This window comes from Eptatretus burgeri, chromosome 7 (genome assembly GCF_056783735.1).
Source record: "Eptatretus burgeri isolate ZD-2024b chromosome 7, Ebu_testis_v1, whole genome shotgun sequence".
Lineage (NCBI taxonomy): Eukaryota > Metazoa > Chordata > Myxini > Myxiniformes > Myxinidae > Eptatretus > Eptatretus burgeri.
In genome coordinates this window covers 3,384,070-3,410,003 of record NC_140967.1, presented here as the reverse complement: position 1 = coordinate 3,410,003, position 25,934 = coordinate 3,384,070, and the positions used below count along the sequence as shown (strand labels likewise).

At 42.8% G+C, this 25,934-nt stretch overlaps 1 protein-coding gene across 4 annotated transcripts in view; it reads left to right on the top strand.

Moving 5' to 3' along the window:
- LOC147022565 (leukocyte tyrosine kinase receptor-like) overlaps positions 1–25,934 on the top strand; it is a 475,774-nt gene that overhangs the window by 395,997 nt on the left and 53,843 nt on the right. For all 4 annotated transcript variants that reach the window (XM_085887264.1, XM_085887262.1, XM_085887265.1 and 1 more), the window contains 5 exons: positions 16,468–16,581; positions 17,347–17,533; positions 17,756–17,846; positions 19,336–19,400; positions 20,484–20,613. In XM_085887264.1, coding sequence (XP_085743390.1) covers positions 16,468–16,581; positions 17,347–17,533; positions 17,756–17,846; positions 19,336–19,400; positions 20,484–20,613 — 587 coding nt within the window. The remainder of the gene's footprint in view (positions 1–16,467; positions 16,582–17,346; positions 17,534–17,755; positions 17,847–19,335; positions 19,401–20,483; positions 20,614–25,934) is intronic.

The following is a 25,934-nucleotide window of genomic DNA, read 5'->3' as shown; positions in this document are numbered from 1 at the left end:
ATTGTTGGATTTACCGCGACCTCCCCAACCAGTTTCCTGCTTGCCCGGCTGCTGAGTTTGGATGGGCGACCTGATCTGGTTCGAGTCTGGGTGGTTACGATATGTCTTCCACTTCTTAATGATGGATTTCATCGTACTAAAAGGGATAATGAGGGACTTTGAAATCTTCTTATAACCCTCTCTGAACGGTGTTTCTCCACCACTTTATGTCTGACTTATTTGGAAAGATCATTGGTCTTCATGTTTGCCTTGTTGATTCAATAAGTGAGTTGCACCTCAAAACTCCTTAGATAAGTGGGAAAGTTTAATTTTTAAGTTAAATCATTGATTGCATTCAAGTGAAACCGACGACACTTATTTTGCATCCTTTAAAACAAATCATTTGCTCCTGAAGTGATTTTGGGTTAATGAGGGAGAGGGTTTGAATATTTATATAACTGAGAATTATCTGATTTTTCTCTGTTAATATAACTTATTCATATTTTATCTGTATTTTTTAACTTTATAAATTTGGAGTAGTTTCTGAAGACTATAAATTTAGTTTTATTTGAAAGCATCATGAAATAAGCTCAGGTGCCATGAAAATGTGAAAAATTTGGAGGGGATGAATAATTTTGCAGTCCACTATACATCAAGGTGATTACATTGCATCTACTGACATGGTCTCACCTGCATTCCTTTCTCTACTTTGAAGCTGTACAATCACAGCATGAGGAGTACTGCCATGAATGGTTTTGTATTTTTGTTTTGTATGAGATCTAACACACAGAAATGCACAACAAGGGAAGCAGGAGACAAGAGGGGTGAGAAAGGGAAGGAAAAAAAAACAGTGGGGAACAGAGACATAAGGAGATCTGTGGATGGGGTGGGGTACACAGGGTAAACAAGATGGGCATTAGAGACTTTCAGGAAGGAAAGCAGGGAATTTGAAGGAGCTGGGTTTGGGGTGGATTGGTGGAGGCAGAAAAGATCGTGGTTTTGGATGGGGTAAGAGATTGTGGTGAACAGCTGTTTTGAAGACCTGGAGGGAAGAGTGGGATCGAAGAGAGTGAGGGACTTTGTTCCAAAGGCGGGAAAAAATGAGGAATGAAAGAGTGAAGGTGAGCAGTGATTCCAGATTTTGGTAATTTTACCAGACGGGGGTTGCTGGCGGACCTTGAGCACCTTTCAGAAATATGGGGGGGACATATCTCAGATGGAATGGGGGGGGGGGCGAGGCAGGAGAGGAGATGACGGTAGAAGACAGAAAGACCACCGACCTTTCTTGGGTGAGAGAGTGAGAGACCCAAAGGCTCAGCCTCATCATGGCAGATACAAATGATCCGAAATGCCTTGGTTTCAACAGCATGAAGCTGAGAAAGGTGAGAGATAGGAGCACCAGCCCAGAGGAGAGAGCAGTACTCCATCAGGCTTTGGTCGAAAGCTTTGTATCTGGATAGGAACTCAGTTGTGCCAAGGGACAACTTTGTACTACAGAGGATGCCCAGTCGGCGACTGGCTTTGGAGGCCAACTTGGAAATGTGGCTTTGCCAGGAAAGATCATGGCAGATAGACCCAGAAGCTTGAATGAAAGGACTTCTTCAAGAGTATTGTTGAGAAAGTAGATGGGGGTGGGTTCCACATGGTCCTTTTGGAGAAACATAGTGAGAGAGTGAGATTTGTCAGGATTGAAAGACATGTTCCACGTGTTGGACCAGCTTGTGATTTTATCCAGATCTGCAGAGAGTGAAGAGGCTGCTGCATGCCGATCTGAGGAATGACAGATGGTATGGCAAAGGGTGGATTCATCAGCAAAGAAATAAAGAGGATTTTCCAGAGTTGGAGAGATCATTGATGAAAGCCAGAAAAATGAACAGGGTCCACAACACTGCCTTGAGGAACTCCAGCCTGGACAGGAAGAGGGGATGAGAGAACTCCATTAAGAGCCACATGTTGGCTGTGACAGGAGAGGAAGTCTGCGAGCCATGAGTGGAGATGTCCTTGGATACCATAGGAAGAGAGTTTGGTGAGTAGGGCAGGGTGCCAGACTGTATCGAAGGCACGCGATATGTCTAGGGAGATGGCCCTGATTTCATGTCTGGCATTGAGGACCTCCTTCCATTGTTGGGAGAGCAGAAGCAGCATATCCAAGGTAGAGTGACCTGGTCTGAATCCAAATTAATGATCGGTAATCAAGCCATTGGAGAAGAGGAAGGATTTAATGTCTGAAGCAATGATGGATTCCACAACCTTGCTGATGATTGGGAGAAGGCTGATTGGTCTGTTGTTGCAGGGATCTGTTTTTGCACCTTTTTATGCAGGGCAGTAATGTTTGCTTATTTCCAAGCAGATGACAGATGACCTTGAGTAAATGAGAGGGTGCGAAAGAGCAGCAGAGCAGGTTTTTAGGACATGTGGGCTGATGCCGTCTGGACCGGTTGCAGAATCTGAGTCGAGGTTTGACAGCAAGCTCTCCACCTTGTTGGGAGAAAAGGACACGGAGTCCAGGGACAGTTGGGTGTTACTGGGTAAGGTGGCTACAGAAAGCAATAGTTTGGGACAAAAGATTTAGAAGCAAACACAGAGTTAAGGCATTCAGCCTTTTCATGTGCTGTGTCAGCCATGCAGCCATTTGAGGTAAGGGAGGAGGAGGAACATCCACCAGAAAGACAGACAGACTTGATGCCACCAGGATTTGGAGGAGGAAGACAGGTTTTAGAGTTCAGACATGACACTGGAAAGATGTTGTTTTCTGGCTCTCCTCAGGGAAGACGCACACTTCTTATGAGCTTTGTGGAAGGAACTGAGATTGCCTTCAGTTGGATTAGCCTTCCATGAGGCGAAGGCAAATTTTCAGGACAACTGCCACGCCACAAACTTCATCGTACCATTGTGCCAGACGAAGAGTAGGACAACTGAAGAGGAGATGGGATAAATCTGTGCATGTGTGTGCGAGAGACAGACAGACAGAGCGCGAGAGCAAATTTCAATTAAAAAATTGCCCGGACGAGTTGATGTTGGAAAAAGTAGCGATGGGAGACCAGTTGAGAAGTTTGATGGCTGCTTGAAGTCCCTGCCAGTCGGCTTGAGTGAAATGCCAGACTAGACGGCGCTGAAGTATTTCTCTAATAATAGCCTGGGAGATGTCTACATTTACAAGCATGTGGTCAGATGAATCGATTGGAGCGGAGAAAGAACAGGAGATTCTTTCATGGAAATTGGTCAACATCAGATCCAGAAGAGATGGAGTACTGGATTGGTTGAGATCCGGGTCGGGAAGTGGACCGATTGAGTCAGTCCCAATGAGTCGCAGAAGTCATTTACTGAAGTGCCATGACAGGTGAGAGAGGTACCCACACCGAGCCAACTGACATGATGACAATTGAAGTCACCACATATGAGGAAGAGAGAGTTCGGATGAGAAGATTGAAGTTGGTCCATGTTTTCGGATAGTGAGGTGGAGATGGAATCATCACTGTTAGGTGGACGGTACAGTACACATATAAATATGAGGTAGGAGTGGAGGGGAAGCCATAGCCAGAGGTATTCCTGGGGATTTGGGGGAGTGAGGGCAGTGCATGGAGAGTGGGGAATGGAGACTTTGATGAAGAGAGCAAATCCTCCACCAGGACGAGGCTCAGGTCTGTCATGCCAGTGGAGGGAGTTACCAGGGAGAGATACTTGGGAGTTAGAGACCTCATGAGGGAGTAAAGTTTCTGTTAGGCAGATTATGTCTGTTTGTCAGTGGCAACCTGTATGGAAAGATCTGTAAGGTTTGAGGGAAGGCCCCTGATGTTTGAGGTCCACACTGTTAAAGAAGAGGGTGGGGAGGAGGTTTCGGGCACAGGTTATGGGAGAGTAGGACGAGAGAGGAGGGGGGAGGGGAGCTAAGGAGAGTTATTGAAAGAGTGTGGGGGGTTGCAGAAGAACTTGGGGAGAGGACCGGATGAGGAGGAGAAAAGGCTCGGTGATGATGGGTTGAGTGAGAGTGGGAAGAGGGCAGTTGAAGATTGGAGGAGGTGGAATGATGAGGGTGGGGGAAGGGGGCAATTTATGGATGTAAGGAGGTGGCAACTTTGAGAAGAGGGTGTTAGGGAGAAGATTGGAGGGAGAAGTATTAGGGGGGAGAGTTTTTTATTTTTTGTATACCTTGTCGAGGCTCGTAGGAGAGCTAGCACACAATGTACAGCAAGGGGGCATGAGACAAGAGGGGGCAGGAGTAGGAGGGACAAAACAGTGGGGAACAGACACATTAGGAGATCTGTGGAAGGGAGAGGGATGGGGATGGGACGGGGAACATGGGGAAGAGAAGATGGACATCACAGGGACTTTCAGGAAGGAAAGCAGGGGAATTGAAGGAAGTGGGCTTTGGTGGATTATCGGGGGTAGAAAGATCGAGGATTTGGATGGGGGGTGATAAGAGGTGGTGGTGAACAGCTGTTTTGAAAGCCTGGAGGGAAGAATGGGAAAGAATAGAGTGGGGGAGTTTATTCCAAAGGCGGGAAAAAAGAGGAATGAAAGTGAAGGTGAGCAGTGATTCATGATTTTGGTAGTTTTACTAGAAGGGGGTTGTTGGCGGACCTTGAGCGCCCTTGTGGAAATGTGATGGCGACAAATTGCAGAGAGAGCAGGGGGGGGCAAGGCTGGAGAGGAGACGGTCGAAGACCAACCAACGGTGATTGAGTGAGAGGCACAAAGACTCAGCTTCATTGCGGGAGATGCCGATGATCCTAAATGCCCTGGTTTCAACAGCGTGAAGCCGAGAAAGGTGGGAGGCAAGAGCACCAGCCCCGAGGGAAGAGCAGTACTCCATCAGGCTACGGACAAAAGCTTTGTAAGTGGTCAGGAGCTCAAGAGGGCCGAGGAAGGACTGCACGACGGAGGATTCCCAGTTGGCGACTGGCTTTTAAGGCGAGGTTGGAAATGTGACTTTCCCAGGAAAGGTCATGGCAGACAGTGAGACCCAGAAGCTTGAAAGAAAAGACTTCTTCCAGAGGATTGTTGAGAAAGTGGATGGGGGGGGGAGGGTTCTAAACGGTCCTTTCGAAGACACATAGTGAGAGTGTGAGATTTGTCTGGATTGAAAGACATGTGCCACGTGTTGGACCAGTTTGTGATTTTATCCAGATCTGCAGTGAGCGAAGAAGCTGCTGCTTGCCGGTCTGAGGGATGACAGATGGTACGACAGAGGGTGGAGTCGTCGGCAAAGAGAAATAGAGGATTTTCCAGAGAGTCCGAGAGATCATTGATGAAAACCAGAAAAAGTACAGGGCCCAGAACGCTACCTTGAGGAACTCCAGCCTGGACAGGAAGAGGGGATGAAAGAACTCCATTTAGGGCCACACATTGACTGTGACAGGAGATGAAGTCTGCGAGCCATGAGTGGAGATGGCCTTGAATACCATGGGAAGAGAGTTTAGTGAGTAGTGCAGGGTGGCAGACTGTGTCAAAAGCACGCGATATGTCCAGGGATACGGCTCAGATTTCCTGTCTGGCATTGAGGGCTTCCATCCATTGATGGGAGAGGAGAAGCAGCATATCCAGCATAGAGTGACCTGGTCTGAAACCAAATTGATAATCGGAAATCAAGCCATTGGAGAAGAGGAAGGATTTCATGTCTGAAGCGATGATTGATTCCATAACCCTACTGATAATTGGGAGAAGGCTGATTGGTCTGTAGTTACAGGGATCTGTTTTTGCACCTTTTTTATGCAGGGCAGTGATGTTAACAGATTTCCAAGTAGATGGCAGATCACCTTGAGCAAATGAGAGGGTGAATAGAGCAGCGAGAGGGTGAGCAAGAGCAGAAGAGCAGGCTTTGAGGACACGTGGGCTGATGCCGTCTGGACCGGTTGCAGAATCTGAGTCGAGGTTTGAAAGCAAGCTCTCCACCTTGTTAGGAGAATAGGACACAGAGTCCAGGGACAGTTGGGTGCGACTGGGTAAGGTGGGTGGAGAAAGTGATGGGTTTCGGACACAAGATTTAGCTGCAAACACCGAGTTTAGGCATTCAGCTTTATCACGTGCGGTATCAGCAGTGCGGCCATTTCAGGTAAGGGAGGGGAAGGAGGGGGGAACATACACCAGAAACAGATTTGATTAAACACCACCAGGATTTTGAGGAGGGATAGAGGTTTGAGAGTTCAGACTTGAGATGAGGAAGATGTTGTTTTCTGGATCTCCTGAGGGTAGATACACACTTGTTCCGAGCTTTGTGGAAGGAACTGAGATTGCCCTCAGTTGGGTTTGCTTTCCATGAGGCAAAGGCAAGTTGTTTCAGGACAACTGCCTCGCCACAAGCTTCAATAAACCAAGGGCGGGAGGAAGGGTCGGACAACTGAACACGAGAGGGGATAAATCTGTGCATGAGGTAGAGCAAGTTTCTTTGAAAGAATTCCCAGGATGAGTTGATGTTTGAGAAAGTAGTGATAGGAGACCAGTCTGTAAATTTGATGGCTGTTAGGAGACCCTGCCAGTCAGCTTGAGTGAAATGCCAGACTCGACGGCGGTGAGGTGGTTCTCTGATGACAGCCAGAGAGATGTCCACTTTGACAAGGACGTGGTCAGAAGAACCGATTGGAGCGAAAGAGGAGCAGCAGATATTGTCACGGAAATTTGTCAAAATCAGATCCAGAAGAGATGGAGTACCATTGGTTGAGATACGGGTCGGGAAGTTGACCGATTGAGTCAGTCCCAATGAGTCGCAGAAAGCTTTTGCTGAGGTGCCATGACAGGTGAGAGAGGTACCCACACCTAGCCAACTGGCATGATGACAATTGAAGTCACCACATAAGAGGAAGAGAAAGTTTGGATGAGAAGATAGAAGATGGTCCATGTTTTTGGATAGTGTGGTGTAGATGGAATCATCACTGTTCGGTGGACGGTACAGTACACATATAAACATGAGGTGGGATTGGAGTGGAAGCCGTAGCCACAGGTATTCCTGGAGGTGTGGGGGAGTGAGAGCAGTGCATGGAGAGTGAGGAATAGAGTATTTGATGAAGAGAGCAACACCTCCACCAGGGCGAAGCTCATGTCTGTCATACCGGAGGAGGGAGTAACCGGGGAGAGATACTTGGGAGTCAGACACGTCTTGGGAGAGGAAGGCTTCTGTTAGGCAGATTATGTCTGGTTTGTCAGTGGCAGCCTGTATGGAAAGACCTGAAAGGTTTGAGCGAAGGCCCCGGATATTTGAGGTCCACACTTTTAATGAAGAGGTAGGGGAGGAGGCTTTGGGTGCAGAGAGTGGGGGGGGAGGGTAGGACAAGGGACAAGGGGGGAGGTAAGGAGGGCTGTTGAAAGAGTGTGGGGGATTGCAGAATAGCTAGGGGAGGAGGCCGAATGAGGAGGAGGAAAGGCTCTGTGGTGCTGGGGGAGAGGGGGGACAAGAGAGGGGGAAGAAGGCAGTTGAGGATTTGAGGAGGTGGAGTGAAGAGATGGAGGTGAGAGAGCAGTGGAGGGAAGCAGCTTAGTGGATGAGAGGGGGGGCAACTTTGAGAAGGATGAGTGAGGGGGATGAAAGGTGGGAGAAAGGTGAGGGGGGAATTTTTGAGAGAGGTGAGAGGGAGGCTTGGAGGGAGAAGAGTGGGATGGTTGCTTTGACAGTGAGAGTGAGGGGTGAGGGGGGTGAGTTGGCACTGAAGTTGGAAAAAAAGAATGGTTGATGGAAAGCGAACATTCATAGCAAACTGTGGTTTTTAAAAGTTTTTGGTCAGAGATGCGATTTAACACAATTCTTTATTGATGCAATGAAGGTGAATTCAGAGAATGGAGAGAAGAAGTGCTGTAATAGTTGGATTTTTTAGGCAAGGAATGAAGGAGAGGTCAAAATGAGAGCAGTCTGTTAAAATAGCAGAAGAGTAGTGCATAATGAAACAGTAAGGAGTACCACATGTGTGAGAGAGGAAGATGAAGCATTATAAGATCGTTTTTGTTGTTATTATTAATGTTTGAGAGGTTTTCAACAGATTAGATCATGGAAGTGTTGTAGAAAAAAAATCGAGGAAGAGGACGAAGAGGAAGATAAGAGGAAGAAGAAATAGCAGAATCGAGAGAAGGTTCACGTGTTGTTGTTGTTGTTGTTGTTGTTGTTGTTGCTGTTGTTGCTGTTGTTGTTGTTGTTGTTGTTTTTGTTGTTTTTGTTTGTTTGGTTTTTTTTGAGATAAATAGTGAGATTCGTTGGGAGAATGGGGGACGTTAGGAACGTAGGGAGGATGGAAATTGAAGTTAATGGGAGGATAGAAATTGAATTTAATGCGGAGAAAAAAAACAAAAAAACGATCGAACACCGAGGGGAACCGGTAGGCCTCAAGCCAAGGCCAAGGCTGAGGCCTCAAACACCCGGTAAAGAACGTCGACAAAAAACACAAAATTGCATGATTTTTGAAACAAAACCGAACTAGGAACACACAGTAACATGTAGGTGAGAAAATTAAACAGTTAGAATGGGACAAATAACAACCGGAAACTTAACTTTGAGAACGTCAGCAGAGAGCCCCTAAGGATACCTCTCGTCGCTCCAAACCCGGAACCAGAAGTCAATCAGTTGAGTGAGAATGGTGACGGGGAAGTTTTTGAGAAAGGTGTGAGAGAAGCTTGGAGGGGGAAGAGTGTGAACGTTGCTTTGTGAGGGAGGGGAGACGATGAGAGCAGGCAGGGCCAAGGTGCAGGAGGTGATGGGAGAGGTGGGAAGAAGGGGAGGATGAGATTTGCTCGAGGTATGTTGAAGAAAGGAGCGGGCAGGGAGAGGTACTCGATTTGAAGGGTTGCGAAGAGGGGGAGGTGTGAGAGGAAAGGAGCATGTTTTTGGTGATGAGTGTACTGATTTAGTGAGTGAGATATCGATTCGGTTAGAATGGAGCCCAAATATGTAAGAACACCACACACTTTGGGACAACACCACACACTGATACTGAAGCAGAAGACAGTAAAGAGGTGCCAAGAGTGGAGGTAGGATGAGGGGCAAGATGGGAGATGAGGGGCGATTGACTTCCGGTTCTGGGTTTGGAGCATTGGCAGGTCTCCTTGGGGGCTCCCTGCTGACTATCTCAAAGTTAAGTTTCCGGTCGTTATCTGTCCCATTTTAACTGTTTATTTTCTCACCGACATGTTATTGTGTGTTCCTAGTTCAGTTTTGTTTCAAAAATCGTGCTATTTTGTGAGATTTCGTCGAACTTGTCTTACTGGGTGCTTGAGGCCTATCCTTGAGGCTTGAGGCCTACCCTTTGTTCCCCTCAGTGTACGATCGTGTTTATTTGTTTTTCTCCCCATTGTCTTCAATTTCTATCTTTCCCACTTTCTTAACGTCCCCATCCCAACGAATAACTCCATTTCTTATCTAAAATAAAAAAATAAAAAATAAAAACCGCTACCTTTCTCCTCTTCTTCTTCTTCTTGTTCTTCTTCTTCTTCCTCCTCTTCTTCCTCAATTTTTTTTCTACAACACTTCCATGACATAATCTGTTGAAAACTCTCTCAAACATTATTAATAATAACAAAAACGATCTCATAATGCTTCATCTTCCTCTTTCACTCGTGTGGTACTCTTAACTGTATCAGAATGCACTACTCTTCTGTGATTTAAAGAGACTGCTCTCAATTCGACCTTTCCTTCATACCTTGCCTAAAAAATCTAACTGTTACAGCGTTTCTTCTCTCCATTCTCTGAATTCGCCTTTATTACATACCTCAAGAAATGTGTTTAATCGCATAACTGACCTAAAACTTTGGAAAACCCCAGTTTGCTATGAATGTTCACTTTCCATCAACCATTCTTTTTTTCTAACTTCAGTGCCAACTCACTCCTCTCACCCCTCACTCTCAAAGCAACCATCCCACTCTTCTCCCTCCAAGCCTCCCTCTCGCCTCTCTCAAAAACTCCCCCTCACCTTTCTCCCACCATTCATCCCCCTCACTCATCCTTCCCAAAGTTGCCCCCCCTCCATCCACGAAGCTGCCTCCTTCCACTGCCCTCTCACCTCCATCTCTTCACTCCACCTTCTCAAATCCTCAACTGCCATCTTCCCCTCTCTTGTCCCCCTCTCCCCCAGCACCACAGAGCCTTTTCTCCTCCTCATTCGGCCCCCTCCCCTAGCTATTCTGCAATCCCCTACACACTTTCAACAACACTCCTTACCCCCCCCCTCGTCCCTTGTCCTACCCTCCCCCTCCCTCCCACCCCCCTGCACCCAAAGCCTCCTCCCCTACTTCTTCATTAAAAGTATGGACCTCAAATATCCGGGGCCTTCGCTCAAACCTTTCAGATCTTTCCATACAGGTTGTCACTGACAAACCAGACATAATCTGCCGAACAGAAACTTTCCTCCCCCACGACTTGTCTGACTCCCAAGTATCTCTCCCCGGTTACTCCCTCCTCCGGTATGACAGACCTGAGCCTCGCCCTGGTGGAGGAGTTGCACTCTTCAGCAAAGACTCTATTCCTCACTCTCCATGCACTACCCTCACTCCCCTACACCCCCAGGAATACCTCTGGCTACAGCTTCCCCTCAACTCCCACCTCATGTTTATATGTGTACTGTACCATCCACCTAACAGTGATGACTCCATCTACACCTCACTATCTGAAAACATGGACCAACTTCTATCTTCTCATCCAAACTCTCTCTTCCTCATATGTGGTGACTTCAATTGTCATCATGCCAGTTGGCTACGTGTCGGTACCTCTCTCACCTGTCATGGCACCTCAGCAAAAGCTTTCTTCGACTCATTGGGACTGACTCAAGTGGTCAACTTCCCGACCCGGATCTCAACCAATGGTACTCCATCTCTTCTGGATCTGATTTTGATAAATTTCCCTGACAATATCTGCTGCTCTTCTTTCGCTCCAATCGGTTCTTCTGACCACGTGTTTGTCAAAGTGGACATCTCTCTGGCTATTATCAGAGAACCACCTCACCGCCGTCGAGTCTGGCATTTCACTCAAGCTGACTGGCAGGGTCTCCAAGCAGCCATCAAACTTATAGACTGGTCTCCTATCTCTACTTTCTCCAACATCAAGTCATCCTGGGAATTCTTTCAAAGAAACTTGCTCTCCCTCATGCATAGATTTATCCACTCTCGTCTTCAGTTGTCCTACCTTTCCTCCCACCCTTGGTTCACTGAAGCTTGTGGTGAGGCAGTTGTCCTGAAACAACTTGCCTTTGCCTCATGGAAAGCAAACCCAACTGATGGGAATCTCAGTTCCCTCCAGAAAGCTCGGAACAAGTGTGGATCTCCCCTCAGGAGAGCCAGAAAACAACATCTTTCTCGTCTCAAGTCTGCACTCTCAAACCTCTATCCCTCCTCAAAATCCTGGTGGCGGCTAATCAAATCTGTTTCTGGTGTATGTTCCCCCTCCATCCCCTCCCTTACCTCAAATGGCAGCACTGCTGATACTGCACGAGAAAAAGCTGAATGTCTAAACTCGTTGTTTGCAGCTAAGTTTTGTGTCCAAAACCCATCACTTTCTCTACCCACCTTACCCAGTTGCACCCAACTCTCCCTGCTCTCTGTGTCCTTTTCTCCTGACAAGGTGGAGAGCTTGCTGTAAAATCTCGACTCAGATTCTGCAACCGTTCCAAACGGCATCATTCCACGTGTCCTCAAAGCCTGCTCTTCTGCTCTTGCTCACCCTCTCTCTGTTCTATTCACCCTCTCATTTGCTCAAGGCCATCTGCCATCTGCTTGGAAATCAGCAAACATCACTGCCCTGCACAAAAAGGTGCAAAAACAGGTCCCTGCAACTACAGACCAATCAGCCTTCTCCCAATCATCTGCAAGGTTATGGAATCCATCATCGCTTCAGACATCAAATCCTTCCTCTTCTCCAATGGCTTTATTTCTGATCATCAATTTGGTTTCAGACCAGGTCACTCCACCCTGGATATGCTGCTTCTGCTCTCCCAACAATGCATGGAAGCCCCCAATGCCAGACAGGAAATCCGAGCCGTATCCATGAATATATCACATGCTTTTGACAAAGTCTGGCACCCTGACCTGCTCACCAAACTCTCTTCCTATGGTATCCAAGGACATCTCCACTCATGGCTCGCAGACTTCCTCTCCTGTCACAGTCAACGTGTGGCCCTAAATGGAGTTCTTTCATACCGCTTCCTGTCCAGGCTGGAGTTCCTCAAGGTAGCGTTCTGGGCCCTGTTCTTTTTCTGGTTTTCATCAATGATCTCTCTGACTCTCTGGAAAATCCTCTATATCTCTTTGTTGATGACTCCACCCTCTGCCGTACCATCGGTCATCCCTCAGACCGGTATGCAGCAGCTTCTTCGCTCACTGCTGGTCTGGATAAAATCACAAACTGGTCCATCACGTGGAACATGTCTTTCAATCCGGACAAATCTCATACTCCAACTATGTCTCTTTGAAAGGACCATTTAGAACACCCCCCTCCCCCCATCCAATTTCTCAACAATCCTCTGGAGAGGTCCTTTCTTTCAAGCTTCTGGGTCTCACTATCTGCCATGACCTTTCCTGGGAAAGTCACATTTCAAACCTCGCCTTCAAAGCCAGTCGCCGACTGGGAATCCTCCATCGTGCAAAGTCCTTCCTCGGCCCTCCTGAGCTCCTGACCACTTACAAGGCTTTTGTCCGTAGCCTGATGGAGTACTGCTCTCCCCTCTGGGCTGGTGCTCCTGCCTCCCACCTTTCTCGGATTCACGCTGTCGAAACCAGGGCATTTAGGATCATCGGCATCTCCCGCAAAGATGATGAGTCTTTGGGCCTCTCACTCAACCACCGCAGGTTGGTCGGTGGTCTTTCTGTATTCTACCTTCTCCTCACCAGCCTTGCCCCCACCTGCTCTCTCTGCGATTTGTCCCCACCAGATTTCCACAGGGCGCTCAAGGTCCGCCAGCAACCCCCTTCTGATAAGACTCCCAAAATCAACAATCACTGCTCACCTTCACTCTTTCATTCCTCTTTTTTCCTGCCTTTGGAATAAACTTCCTCACTCTATTCTTTCCCATTCTTCCCTCCAGGCTTTCAAAACAGTTGTTCACCACTTGTCATCCCCCATCCAAATCCTCAATCTTTTCTACCCCTGATAATCCACCCAAGCCCACTTCCTTCAATTCCCCTGCTTTCCTTCCTGAAAGTCCCTGTAATGTCCATCTTCTATTCCCCATGTTCCCCGTCCCATCCCTCTCCCTTCCACAGATCTCCAAATGTCTCTGTTCCCCACTATTTTGTCCTTCCCACTCCCTCCCCTCCTGTGTCATGCCCCCCTTGCTGTGCGTTGTGTGTTCGCTCTCATACGAGCCTCGACAAGGTATACAAAAAAAAAATTAAGGAGAGGGGATAACAGGTGAGGGGTTTGGAGGTGGGGTGAATTGGCACTGAAGTTGTAAAAAAAAAAAACAAGGATTCATGGAACACGAACACAGATTGCAAACTGGGATTTAAATTTTCTTTTTAACTCAGAGATGCGATTAAAGACATTACGTGAAGGATACAATAAAAGTGAATTAAGAGAATGGAGAAAATAAACGTTGTAACAGTGGGGATGTTTTATACACAGGATGAAGGAAAGGTCGCATTGAAACAGTCTTTCGAAGAAGAAGAGGAAGAGGAAGAAGAGTAGTAAATTATGATACAATACTGAGAACCACACGTGTGAAACAGGAAGTTGGAATATTTTAAGAGACCTTTATTTTATGTTTTTTGAAAGGTTACCGAAGATTAGGCAAAAGAAAGGTTGAAGAAAAAATCGTGAAGGTGTATGGTGAATGTGGGTTGGCAAAAGTAGATTGAGGATCAGCAGAAGAAGGAGGAAGAAGAGTCGGTACAGGAAGTGACATGAGCTAAAAGGTATTTTTTTGTTGTATTTTAAAATAATTTTAAGACATGAAACAGAGGGTATCGTTGAGAGGGAAAGAAGTAGGGCAGAGGGAAAAGTGGAGGAAATAGAAACTGACGGCAATAAGGAGTAAAGTAAAATAAACATGATCGTGCACACAAATGGGAAGAAGGGTGGGTAGGCCTCAAGGAAACCCGAAATGAAAATACGACGAAAACTCAATTAACACGTTTTAACACAAGACCGAACTAGAAACACACAGTAAACACAGAGATAACAAAATGACAGTAAGAATGCGACAAAAACGGTGGAAAAATTATCGCTGAGAAAGTCAGCAGAGAGCCTGAAGAAGAACTACCACCGTCGCTCAAGAATCGGAACCGGAAGTGAACTCAAGCTCAACAACTCAAGAACCAGAACCGGTTGCAGAGAAAAATAATTTTAAATTTTCTCTGCAACCTGTTGGCGGATTGACACAAAAAATTTCAACATAGGTGTGACTGCTCATGTAAATGTTTTTTAATGATATAAATATGACGGCATAGGTCACGTGAGGTGGCAGCCATGTTGGAAAAAGAGAAAATCTTTGGACCACTGTATCTCCTAAACCGCTTCATGGAAAAAATTAAAACTTGGCATCTGGCAAATACTCTGCATCGGTAATAAGTGATTTTTTTATGATGTCATCAGTGAAGTGGTATACCAGTCCAAATTTGACACGGAGGATGCTGTATCCAATCAATATGAAAATTTTTAGGGGTTACCTTGGGATAAATTGGTCGACAGAAAAATTAATTGATGATGTCACAGATAATGTGGTTTGGCAGCCCGATTGTTTAAAAAAAACAAACAAACAAAAAAACTTTGTCTTCTTCTCCGATGGGTCACATGGTTTGGCAGCCATATTGGATATACCCAAAAAACCCCAGGGTAAATTTTTACCCTCACTTCGAGCCTAAAACCATATAGTGTGAAAATGACGTCGTACATCATGTGGTTTGGCAGCCACATTGGATAAAAAATGAACCTTATCCGATCAACATGAAACTTCACAGGTGATCATCTACCTAATCATTGGCAGAGTATAAATTTTGATGTCACAGGTCATGTGGTTGGGAAGCCATATTAGTTTGAAAACTGATCCTTTGAAAATCTTATTCTTTGAAACCACTTAACCGATCAATATGAATCATATTACAAAATATGCTGCAAGGGCAGTGGATCATAACTGCAGTCTCACATCGATAGCTTTAGTGGTTTCTGAGATATAATTTTTTTATATTCTCCTTATAACCAATGTGGCTGCCACAGCACATGACTGAGGAAGTCATTGTTAAATGCAGTACAATACATGCAGCAAGGATATTAGATCATGACTGCAAAGTCTTGCATTGATAGGTGAATCGGTTTCAGAGAAATAATTTTGAAATATTTTCCTTGAAACCAATGTGGTTGACTCCTGTCGCATAAACCACATCACTGATGACATCATCATTATCAAATATAGATATACTCCAAGGGTGGTGGATCATATTCATAAAGTATAGCATGGATAAGTTAAGTGGTTTCCTCCAAATATATATATATATATATATATATATATATATATATATATATATATATATATATATATATTTACATATATTTTAATTTGATCGACGGCATGGGGAATATTGCTTGAAAATTTCAACATTATTGGTCACATGGTCTCGCATTCACTTTGGACAAAAGAACCTTATCTGATCAATGCAAAACTTTAAAAATGTGATCGACCACCATTCTGAATGAGATTTAGTAAAGGTGACGTCATGGGTCAAGTGTCTGATTGAAGTGGGGTTGTATCAAAGCGGAGCGACATGGTACTCAGCCATACCTGCTCGCAGTTATAAAGCGCCTTCTCGTTATTATTATAATGATTATTATTATTATTTTATCAGATAGACTAATCTGGATACATTGCAGGCCACAATAAGAACGTAGTGTGTGAAATGTGTGCAGTGGGTCGGTCTGATCTCAGTAGCTCACGTGTGCAATTATGGTTTACCATATTACATTGTAGAGATGTGCAAACAATGAAATAAGAAAAGAATGAGGTGTACCTGAGAAAAGACATCAAATATGGAAACGGACGGAACCTCCAAACAGTAATTTTGTCGCTTGGACAAAGGCTCCGGTCTGACTTTTCAACCACAGAATTGTCTTCAACTGGGACTATATACATATATGCATGACACATTTGCTTACCCTTAATATACACATAGAAGGTTTCGAGCGGAGGGTGGAATATGAAAAAAATTGGGGAAGGAGGGGTTGGGAACCCTCAAGATTGCTGGGGGTGGAAGTTTGGGGATAGGAGTTGAAGAATGTCTCTGCAAAAAGGCCATGACAACTACAACTTCCGAGAGAACATTCTCTACAGAGCAACTGTAACAACAACGTTTGCCTTCAGGGCTTAGTAATGAGGAAAAAAATGGCAAAACCAATCTTTTATAACAGAACATCGTCGATTACATAGAAACCTTGCTTGAATTGTGATGAAGGACGATGACAATCATGTGCGATGGGCTTCATCCTGTGTCTATTTTATTTCCTTCTAAAACCTATAACATGGTGAAGCCAACCAAAGAATGTCAATTAATGGCATTCATGTTTCCTGCCTTCAACTTTATGATCATTCTCAGGAGGACGTTCCACCAAGTCAAGCATATTTGGCAACCATATACCCCTGACGTTGCTGTTGTCCGTAGCAAGCTTGGCGGCTGTGCTTCTCATCCTGGCCTTTGTAGCCATACTCGGTGAGGTTATTATTTACACTCACTATTTTTATTTTCACAGCTTTGTTTTTAATTTGTAATCAAAATATATTGCTTGACATAAACAAATAAATGTTTATATATCATTTACCAAACACACAATGATATGCAGTCATCATCATCATCGTTTTACAGCCGTTTCCATGTTTGCATGTGTAAGCCGTGGTTCACCGAATGACTGCTTTCCGGGATGCACGATCCCTTGCTAACCCTCTAGTTAGGCTTTTCACTCTAGTCTCTAGCTCTCCTTCCATTCACATTCATATTTATACACCTCCTCACACAGCTACCCGACCACATCCTTTCCACATGTCCAAACCATCTCAACCTACCCCTACGCATCCCCTCACTTATACTTTCTATACATAACCTTTCTCTTAATTCCACATTTGGTTTCCTATCCTTCAGCGTCACGTCACACATCCACCTCACTATTCTCATTTCATTTTGTTCACACCTCTGATCATCCTCCTTTTTGATCACCCATGTTTCACTGCCGTCCAACATCACACTTCTAATGCAAGCTGTACAAAGTTTTCCCTTTAATCGGAGAGAGGTCCCTTTTGATGTCATCACATCACGTGAATATCAATTCCCAATTCCTGTGCTGTGTTGCCACGATGATTACTATTAGGAATAATAATTAATTAGCGATTGTTTCCATTTAGCTTTGAAAGCTGCATTCAAGTCTGTGTACAGAGAACCGCGCCTCGACCGAGCGGTTTGTTGTCCTTTGGCCGCGTGCAGTGTACCGGCGCAAGCGATTCCAGCTTCAAGCCATGGAGATGGAACTTAAAAATCCAGAGTACAAGCTCAGTAAGATCCGTACATCCACCATCATGACGGACTACAATCCAAACTACTGCTTCGCTGGTTCACCAGCCACACTCAGTGATCTCAAAGAGGTCCCACGTAAAAACATCAGCCTGCTCAGGTGAGGGTGACGGTGAGGCCATGGAAATGCGACTTTACTTGGCTGGTTAAATGTTTGATCACATTATTTATGGTATACACCGTTGGTCACAAAACACTTGTGGTTGGAGTAATCTTCACAGCCATGTCTCACAGAACATGATGTGAGATGATAAAATGACTCTATAGTTGGAAAATCCTGGGTTTGTCAAATAACAATCTGGTGTGCTGTCTCACTATTCAGGGCACTCGGCCATGGAGCCTTCGGTGAGGTCTATGAAGGAAAGGTGGTCGGCCTCCCTGGGGAGAATGGCCCTCTCAAAGTGGCTGTGAAGGTACGAGACAGATTCAACAAGAATGGGCATGTGGTAGAGCGCATAGTACCTCCACCAAGATGAACAGTTTACATTTTGTATCCCACTGATAGGCCGGATCTGGATCCGGACCTGAACCTGAACCAAAATCGAATCGGTTTGTTCTTGTCACAATCACAACCTGTCCTCCATGTTTTGTCACAATCTGTCCATAACTTTTTGAGATATTGTGCTCACAAACAAACAGAGACAGACAGACACAAAAACAGACAAACAAACACAGGTGAAAACATAACCTCTGTTCACCTTCGGTGGCAGAAGTAATAAGGATGAGTAAAGAGAAGCTGCCACTGAAATGAACCATTTCACCGAGATGAATTTACGACTCATTCAGTATAAACAGCCATGGTGGACACCATTGGAATAGATGAGAACAGTTGGTATCTGTCGCGGTCTCCTTCCCATCATAAAATGACAGTTGCCTGATGACCTACTTATTAACCGAGACATGTAGGTTTGCTCGAATGGTTTGGTACACAGGTCTCACTAGTCAGTCTCGGGGGGGGGGGGGGGGGGAGGGGAGATAGTCATTAGACAGTGAACTTGGAAGCAACCTAAAACCGCTTGGGTTTTGACTCGTGTAAAGTTTCGCTCATGAGTAGATGTGGAGCGATTTGAGTGTGTATGGGATCATGCTTGGCAAGTATGATTTCTTGAATAGGTGATGGGTTAATAACCAAACTTGAGGTGTAGAGCAGTAATTAGTGGTTTGTGACGAATTGCTTTTTACTGGTCGCATATTGTGAAAACAATTCGTACATGTTGCTGGTGGTAATGTAATTCAGCACATTGAGAAATCTGGCCGTTTTGTCCCCGACCTTAATAAACATCTTGATTTTGCTGAAGTTTGTAGTCTAGTGTATTTTTAAATTTTCAAAAGATTGCACAACAATAAACCTGTAACTTTCACTGCTATTATCTCAGCTTTGTGCGGATGTCCTATTGAGGAGAAAAATATTTGAATTATTTGTTATTTGGATGATAATGTCTTGCATTCAAAAGTGAAGTCCAAAGATTGCAATTGTTGTACAAACCTTTATGAGGAATATATTGTGCACACACACACACACACACACACACACACACACACACACACACACACACACACACACACACACACACACACACACACACACACACACAGCAATAGTTTATGAGAGATTACCTGAACATCACTTTGTATTGCACCCTGGAGGCATCTGAAGTCCCAGGCCGTTAATGGTGCTGAATCACAGAAAGAGTGGACAGCAGCAGACAAATGAAAATGGTTGAAGTTGCTTCCATGTATTAGATGAAAGGATGTTGAGGATCTAAGATTACCACACCGATAATGGAATGGCCAGAATGGCCAGGAATGGCAGAGCACACAGCATGATCAAATGACAGAGTGGATAATATCGTGGGAGGCAATGCGCTGTATCATGATGTGCTGTGCATGTATTGCTGACAGACATTGCCGGAGGTTTGTTCAGAGCAGGACGAGTTGGATTTCCTGATGGAAGCACTGATCATAAGGTGGGTGTGTTTGACCAATCACACAGTAACCTGGACATCCATCATTATCGACTATTTCCCGGGAACCGGGGATACATGGCTTGGGCACGTGCTGTCGATACTTTTGTTTAGCCTGTATCATAATCTGCTGCATCCAGTTGATCTCACTTTACTTGTCTTCTGTGTAATAACCCTATTCTTTCCATTTTGTTCATCCGGTTGATCACCGATGCATCCTTTTCACATCTTCAGAGCAGGGAATTTACCTGGGATACCAGCATGTAACAACTTACTCTTTTCTTTTGACTAGAGAAAGACTAGCAGGGGCTACCTAGCACAATATACACTTTTTAGCGCTCTTTGGTGGCCTCATAATGGATGTCAAAGCCAACGTGCTGTTGCTTAAAACCTTGCCTAGATACTGAAGCACTGACACCCAAATGTTTTGGCCGCCAGATACTATGGTTCGGCAGTGAAAGAGTAACGTACAAACACACAAGCATTTGAAAATATTTATAAGATATAGTTGGAGTTTTACAATGTGCAACTTAAAAATGAGCTTGGTACAAATATAACAGACGACTTTACGTCCTCATTCAAAGGGCAGCATACTTTGAGATGCGTGGCCCCCTGCTGGCACTACATCGTAACTGGTTTGTTTACATTTCATCTCATCTGTGGATCGAATCCAGACCAGCAGCTCAATAGCGAGCCCCCTATCAGCTTGACTACCTCTGAATTTGTGAGAAAAGCTCTTTTTTCCAACACCATTGCAGCATTAAGGGATAGCTCGGTGCTGCGATGGAATTAAAAAAACAAATCGGAGAACAAATAAAACCATTTCGTACAAACATGGTGTTGCTGTCATCCTCCGCACTAAACATTGGCAGTTTTATTGCAACTGGGTTGTTAAAATTCACGAGAGTTTTAGATTATTTATGATTGCTTAATAACCAAAGCAGAAAGCCTTGGGGGAATAATGATGAAGAAATGAATCACAATATTATGGTTTCAAAATGCTATTGCAAACCTCTTCTTGTTTGCTTTCTCTAACGTCGTCACATCGCGCCCCCCTCCCCCGCCCCCGCTCCTCTCTGATACCAGTAAGTTCAACCACCATAATATCGTGCGATGTGTCGGTGTAAGCCTAAAGACTCTCCCACGTTTCATCTTGCTGGAGCTCATGGCTGGAGGGGACATGAAGAGCTTCCTGCGAGAAGCTCGACCTCGGATTGTGAGTGGAGAACATCGCGTGTAAACATCGCGCCTCGGTTCAATCAGACACACTTGTAAAACTAAGAAGGTCGGTTTTATCACACAAATTTGTAACATTAACAATGTTGGTATAATCACATAAACTTGTCATATTAAGTGTCTGTTTACTCACACATACTTGTCATTTTAACAATGTCGGTTTAATCAGACAAACTTGTCATATGAATGATGTCAGTTTAATCAGACAAACTTGTAATACCAACAATGTTGGATTAATCACACAAACTTGTAATACGAACAATGTTGGTTTAATCAGACAACTTGTAATACTAACAATGTTGGTTTAATCAGGCAAACCTGTAATACTAAGAATGTCGGTATAATCAGACAAACTTGTAATACTAACAATATCGGTATAATCAGACAAACTTGTAATACTAACATTGTCGGTATAATCAGACATACTTGTAATACTTACAATGTCGGTTTAATCAGGCAAACTTGTAATACTTACAATGTCGGTTTAATCAGAAAAACTTGTAATTCTTACAATGTTGAATGAATCAGATAAACTTGAAACACAAACAATGTTGAATTAATCACACAAACTGTGATACTGACATTGTCGGTTTAATCAGACAAACTTGTAACACTAACAATGTCGGTTTAATCAGACAGACTTGTCATGCCAACAATGTTGGATTCATCACACAAATTGTAATTCTAACAATGTTGGTTTAATCACACAGACTTGTAATACAATGTTGGTTTAATCAGAAAAACTTGTAATTCTAACAATGTTGGATTCATCACAGAAACTTGTAATACGAACAATGTCGGTTTAATCAGCCAAACTTGTAATTCTCACAATGTCGGTTTAATCAGACAAACTTGTAACACTAACAATGTCGGTTTAATCAGCCAAACTTGTATCACTAACAACATCGGTTTAATCTGAGAAACTTGAAACACTAACAATGTCGGTTTAATCAGACAAACTTGTATCACGAACAACGTTGGCTTAATTTGACAAACTTGAAACACTAACAATGTCGGTTTAATCACACAGACTTGTAATACTTACAATGTTGGTTTAATCAGACAAACTTGTAACACAAACAATGTCGGTTTAATCACATAAACTTGTCATATTAACAGTGTCTGTTTAATCACACATACTTGTCATTTAACAATGTCGGTTGAATCAGACAAACTTGTAACACTAACAATGTCGGTTTAATCAGACAAACTTGTAATTCTCATAATGTTGGTTTAATCAGACAAACCTGTAATTCTAACAATGTTGGATTAATCACACAAACTGTCATACTTACATTGGCGGTTTAATCAGACAAACTTGTAACACTAACAATGTCGGTTTAATCACACAGACTTGTAATACTTACAATGTTGGTTTAATCAGACAAACTTGTAACACAAACAATGTGGGTTTAATCACACAGACTTGTAATACTTACAATGTTGGTTTAATCAGACAAACTTGTAACACAAACAATGTCGGTTTAATCACATAAACTTGTCATATTAACAGTGTCTGTTTAATCACACATACTTGTCATTTTTAACAATGTCGGTTGAATCAGACAAACTTGTAACACTAACAATGTCGGTTTAATCAGACAAACTTGTAATTCTCATAATGTTGGTTTAATCAGACAAACTTGTAATTCTAACAATGTTGGATTAATCACACAAACTGTCATACTTACATTGGCGGTTTAATCAGACAAACTTGTAACACTAACAATGTCGGTTTAATCAGACAAACTTGTAACACTAACAATAGCGGTTTAATCAGACAAACTTGTAACACTAACAATGGCGGTTTAATCAGACAAACTTGTAATGCTAACAATGTTAGATTCATCACACAAACTTGTAATACTAACAATGTTGGTTTAATCTGACAAACTTGTAATTCTCACAATGTCGGTTTAATCAGACAAACTTGTAACACTAACAATGTCGGTTTAATCAGCCAAACTTGTATCACTAACAACATCGGTTTAATCTGAGAAACTTGAAACACTAACAATGTCGGTTTAATCAGACAAACTTGTATCACGAACAACGTCGGTTTAATTTGACAAACTTGAAACACTAACAATGTCGGTTTAATCACACAGACTTGTAATACTTACAATGTTGGTTTAATCAGACAAACTTGTAACACAAACAATGTCGGTTTAATCACATAAACTTGTCATATTAACAGTGTCTGTTTAATCACACATACTTGTCATTTAACAATGTCGGTTGAATCAGACAAACTTGTAACACTAACAATGTCGGTTTAATCAGACAAACTTGTAATTCTCATAATGTTGGTTTAATCAGACAAACCTGTAATTCTAACAATGTTGGATTAATCACACAAACTGTCATACTTACATTGGCGGTTTAATCAGACAAACTTGTAACACTAACAATGTCGGTTTAATCACACAGACTTGTAATACTTACAATGTTGGTTTAATCAGACAAACTTGTAACACAAACAATGTCGGTTTAATCACATAAACTTGTCATATTAACAGTGTCTGTTTAATCACACATACTTGTCATTTTTAACAATGTCGGTTGAATCAGACAAACTTGTAACACTAACAATGTCGGTTTAATCAGACAAACTTGTAATTCTCATAATGTTGGTTTAATCAGACAAACTTGTAATTCTAACAATGTTGGATTAATCACACAAACTGTCATACTTACATTGGCGGTTTAATCAGACAAACTTGTAACACTAACAATGTCGGTTTAATCAGACAAACTTGTAACACTAACAATGGCGGTTTAATCAGACAAACTTGTAACACTAACAATGGCGGTTTAATCAGACAAACTTGTAATGCTAACAATGTTAGATTCATCACACAAACTTGTAATACTAACAATGTTGGTTTAATCTGACAAACTTGTAATTCTAACAATGTCGGTTTAATCACACAGACTTGTAATACTTACAATGTCGGTTTAATCAGAAAAACTTGTAATTCTAACAATGTCGGTTTAATCAGAAAACTTGAAACACTTACAATGTTGGATTAATCAGAAAAACTTGTCACACTAACAATGTTGGTTTAATCAGACAAACTTGTAATACGAACAATGTTGGATTCATCACACAAACTTGTAATACTAACAATGTTGGATTAATCACACAAACTGTCATACTTACTTTATCGGTTTAATCAGACAAACTTGTAACAGTAACAATGTCAGTTTAATCAGACAAACTTGTAATTCTCATAATGTCGGTTTAATCAGACAAACTTGTAACAGTAACAATGTCAGTTTAATCAGACAAACTTGTAATTCTAACAATGTTGGATTCATCACACAAACTGTCATACTTACATTATCGGTTAAATCAGACAAACTTGTAACACTAACAATGTCAGTTTAATCAGACAACATTGTAATGCTAACAATGTTGGATTCATCACACAAACTTGTAATACTAACAATGTCAGTTTAATCTAACAAACTTGTTATTCTAACAATGTCGGTTTAATCACACAGACTTGTAATACTTACAATGTCGGTTTAATCAGAAAAACTTGTAATTCTAACAATGTCGGTTTAATCAGAAAAACTTGAAACACTTACAATGTTGGATTAATCAGAAAAACTTGTCACACTAACAATGTTGGTTTAATCAGCCAAACTTGTAATACTAACAATGTTGGATTCATCACACAAACTTGTAATACTAACAATGTCGGTTTAATCTGACAAACTTGTAATTCTAACAAGGTCGGTTTAATCAGCCAAACTTGTAACACTAATAATGTCGGTTTAATCAGACAAACTTGTAATTCTCACAATGTCGGTTTAATCAGACAAATTTGTAATTCTAACAATGTTGGGTTAATCACACAAACTGTCATTCTTACATTGTCGGTTTAATCAGACAAACTTGTTACACTAACAATGTCGGTTTAATCACATAAACTTGTCAACTTAACAGTGTCTGCTTCATCACACATACTTGTAATTCTCACAATGTCTGTTTAATCATACAAACTTGTCATACTAACAATGTCAGTTTAATCAGACAAACTTGTAATACTCTACTAACAATGTCGGGATTTGTTTAATTATCGTTGGTAATGTCAAATGTCAATGCATTTAGAGGATTGAAGAGCAAATGAGATGCTAAACAAGCTGCTTGCTCGTGTTCAGGGCTGGAGAGACAAGGAAGTTAAAAAAAATATATATATTATCATGGAAAATTACAATAAATGAAATGACATATTGGCCACAATGAGAAAACCGAAATGGAACTGGGCAAGACAGGTCAACCAGTGGATAACAAGGAATGCAAAGTGGCAACTTGGAGCAGCACTGTTTAAAGCAGAGGAAGATGGAGGATTGGAGGGAGAGACAAATGGAGCAGGACTGTCAGAAGCAGAGGAAGATGGAGGATTGGAGGGAGAGACAAATGGAGCAGGACTGTCAGAAGCAGAGGAAGATGGAGGATTGGAGGGAAAGACAAATGGAGTCAGACCATAAGAAGCAGAGGAAAATCGAGGATAGGAGGAAGAGACAAATGCAGCAGGACATTCGGAAGCAGAGGAAGATCGAGGATTGGAGGGAGAGACAAATTAATAAAATCCTCTGAGAGCAAATGTCCCCGAATTGCTGGGAATGATGAAAAATAGGCCATGAGGAGGGAGTCATTTGTTCTGTGGTGGACTGAAAGTCTAATGATCTATTTATAATAATTTATTTATCTATAGACAAACATATATATATATATATATATATATATATATATATATATATATATATATATATATATATATATATATATATATATATATATATATAAAAACGAAAAGCACGGTGAGGCGGTGCATATTGGTGCGGCAGTGAAGCCATGAAGTGGCGAGTCAGTCCGGGAAGTTGTGAAGACTACATGCCTAATAATCATGTCCTGTTTGAACGTTAATTTACCAAGACCCTAAAGACCCAAAAGACGATGAGGACCCAAAAGACGCAGATGACTCAAAAGTCTGAGGACCCAGAAGACCCAAAAGTCAGCGAAGACACAAAAAGACCCCAAAGACCCAAAAATCACCACAGACCCTGAAGACCCCGAAGACCCAAAAGTCCCTGAAGACCCAAAAATCACCGAAGACACAAAAAAACCCCGAAGACCCAAAAGTCTCTGAAGACCCCAAAATCATAAAAGTCCCTGAAGACCCCCAAAATCCCCAAAGAACTAAAAGTCCCTGAAGACCCAAAAGACCCCAAAGATGCAAAAGACAAAAAAAGTCTCTGAACACCAAAAAGACCATGAAGACCTAAAAG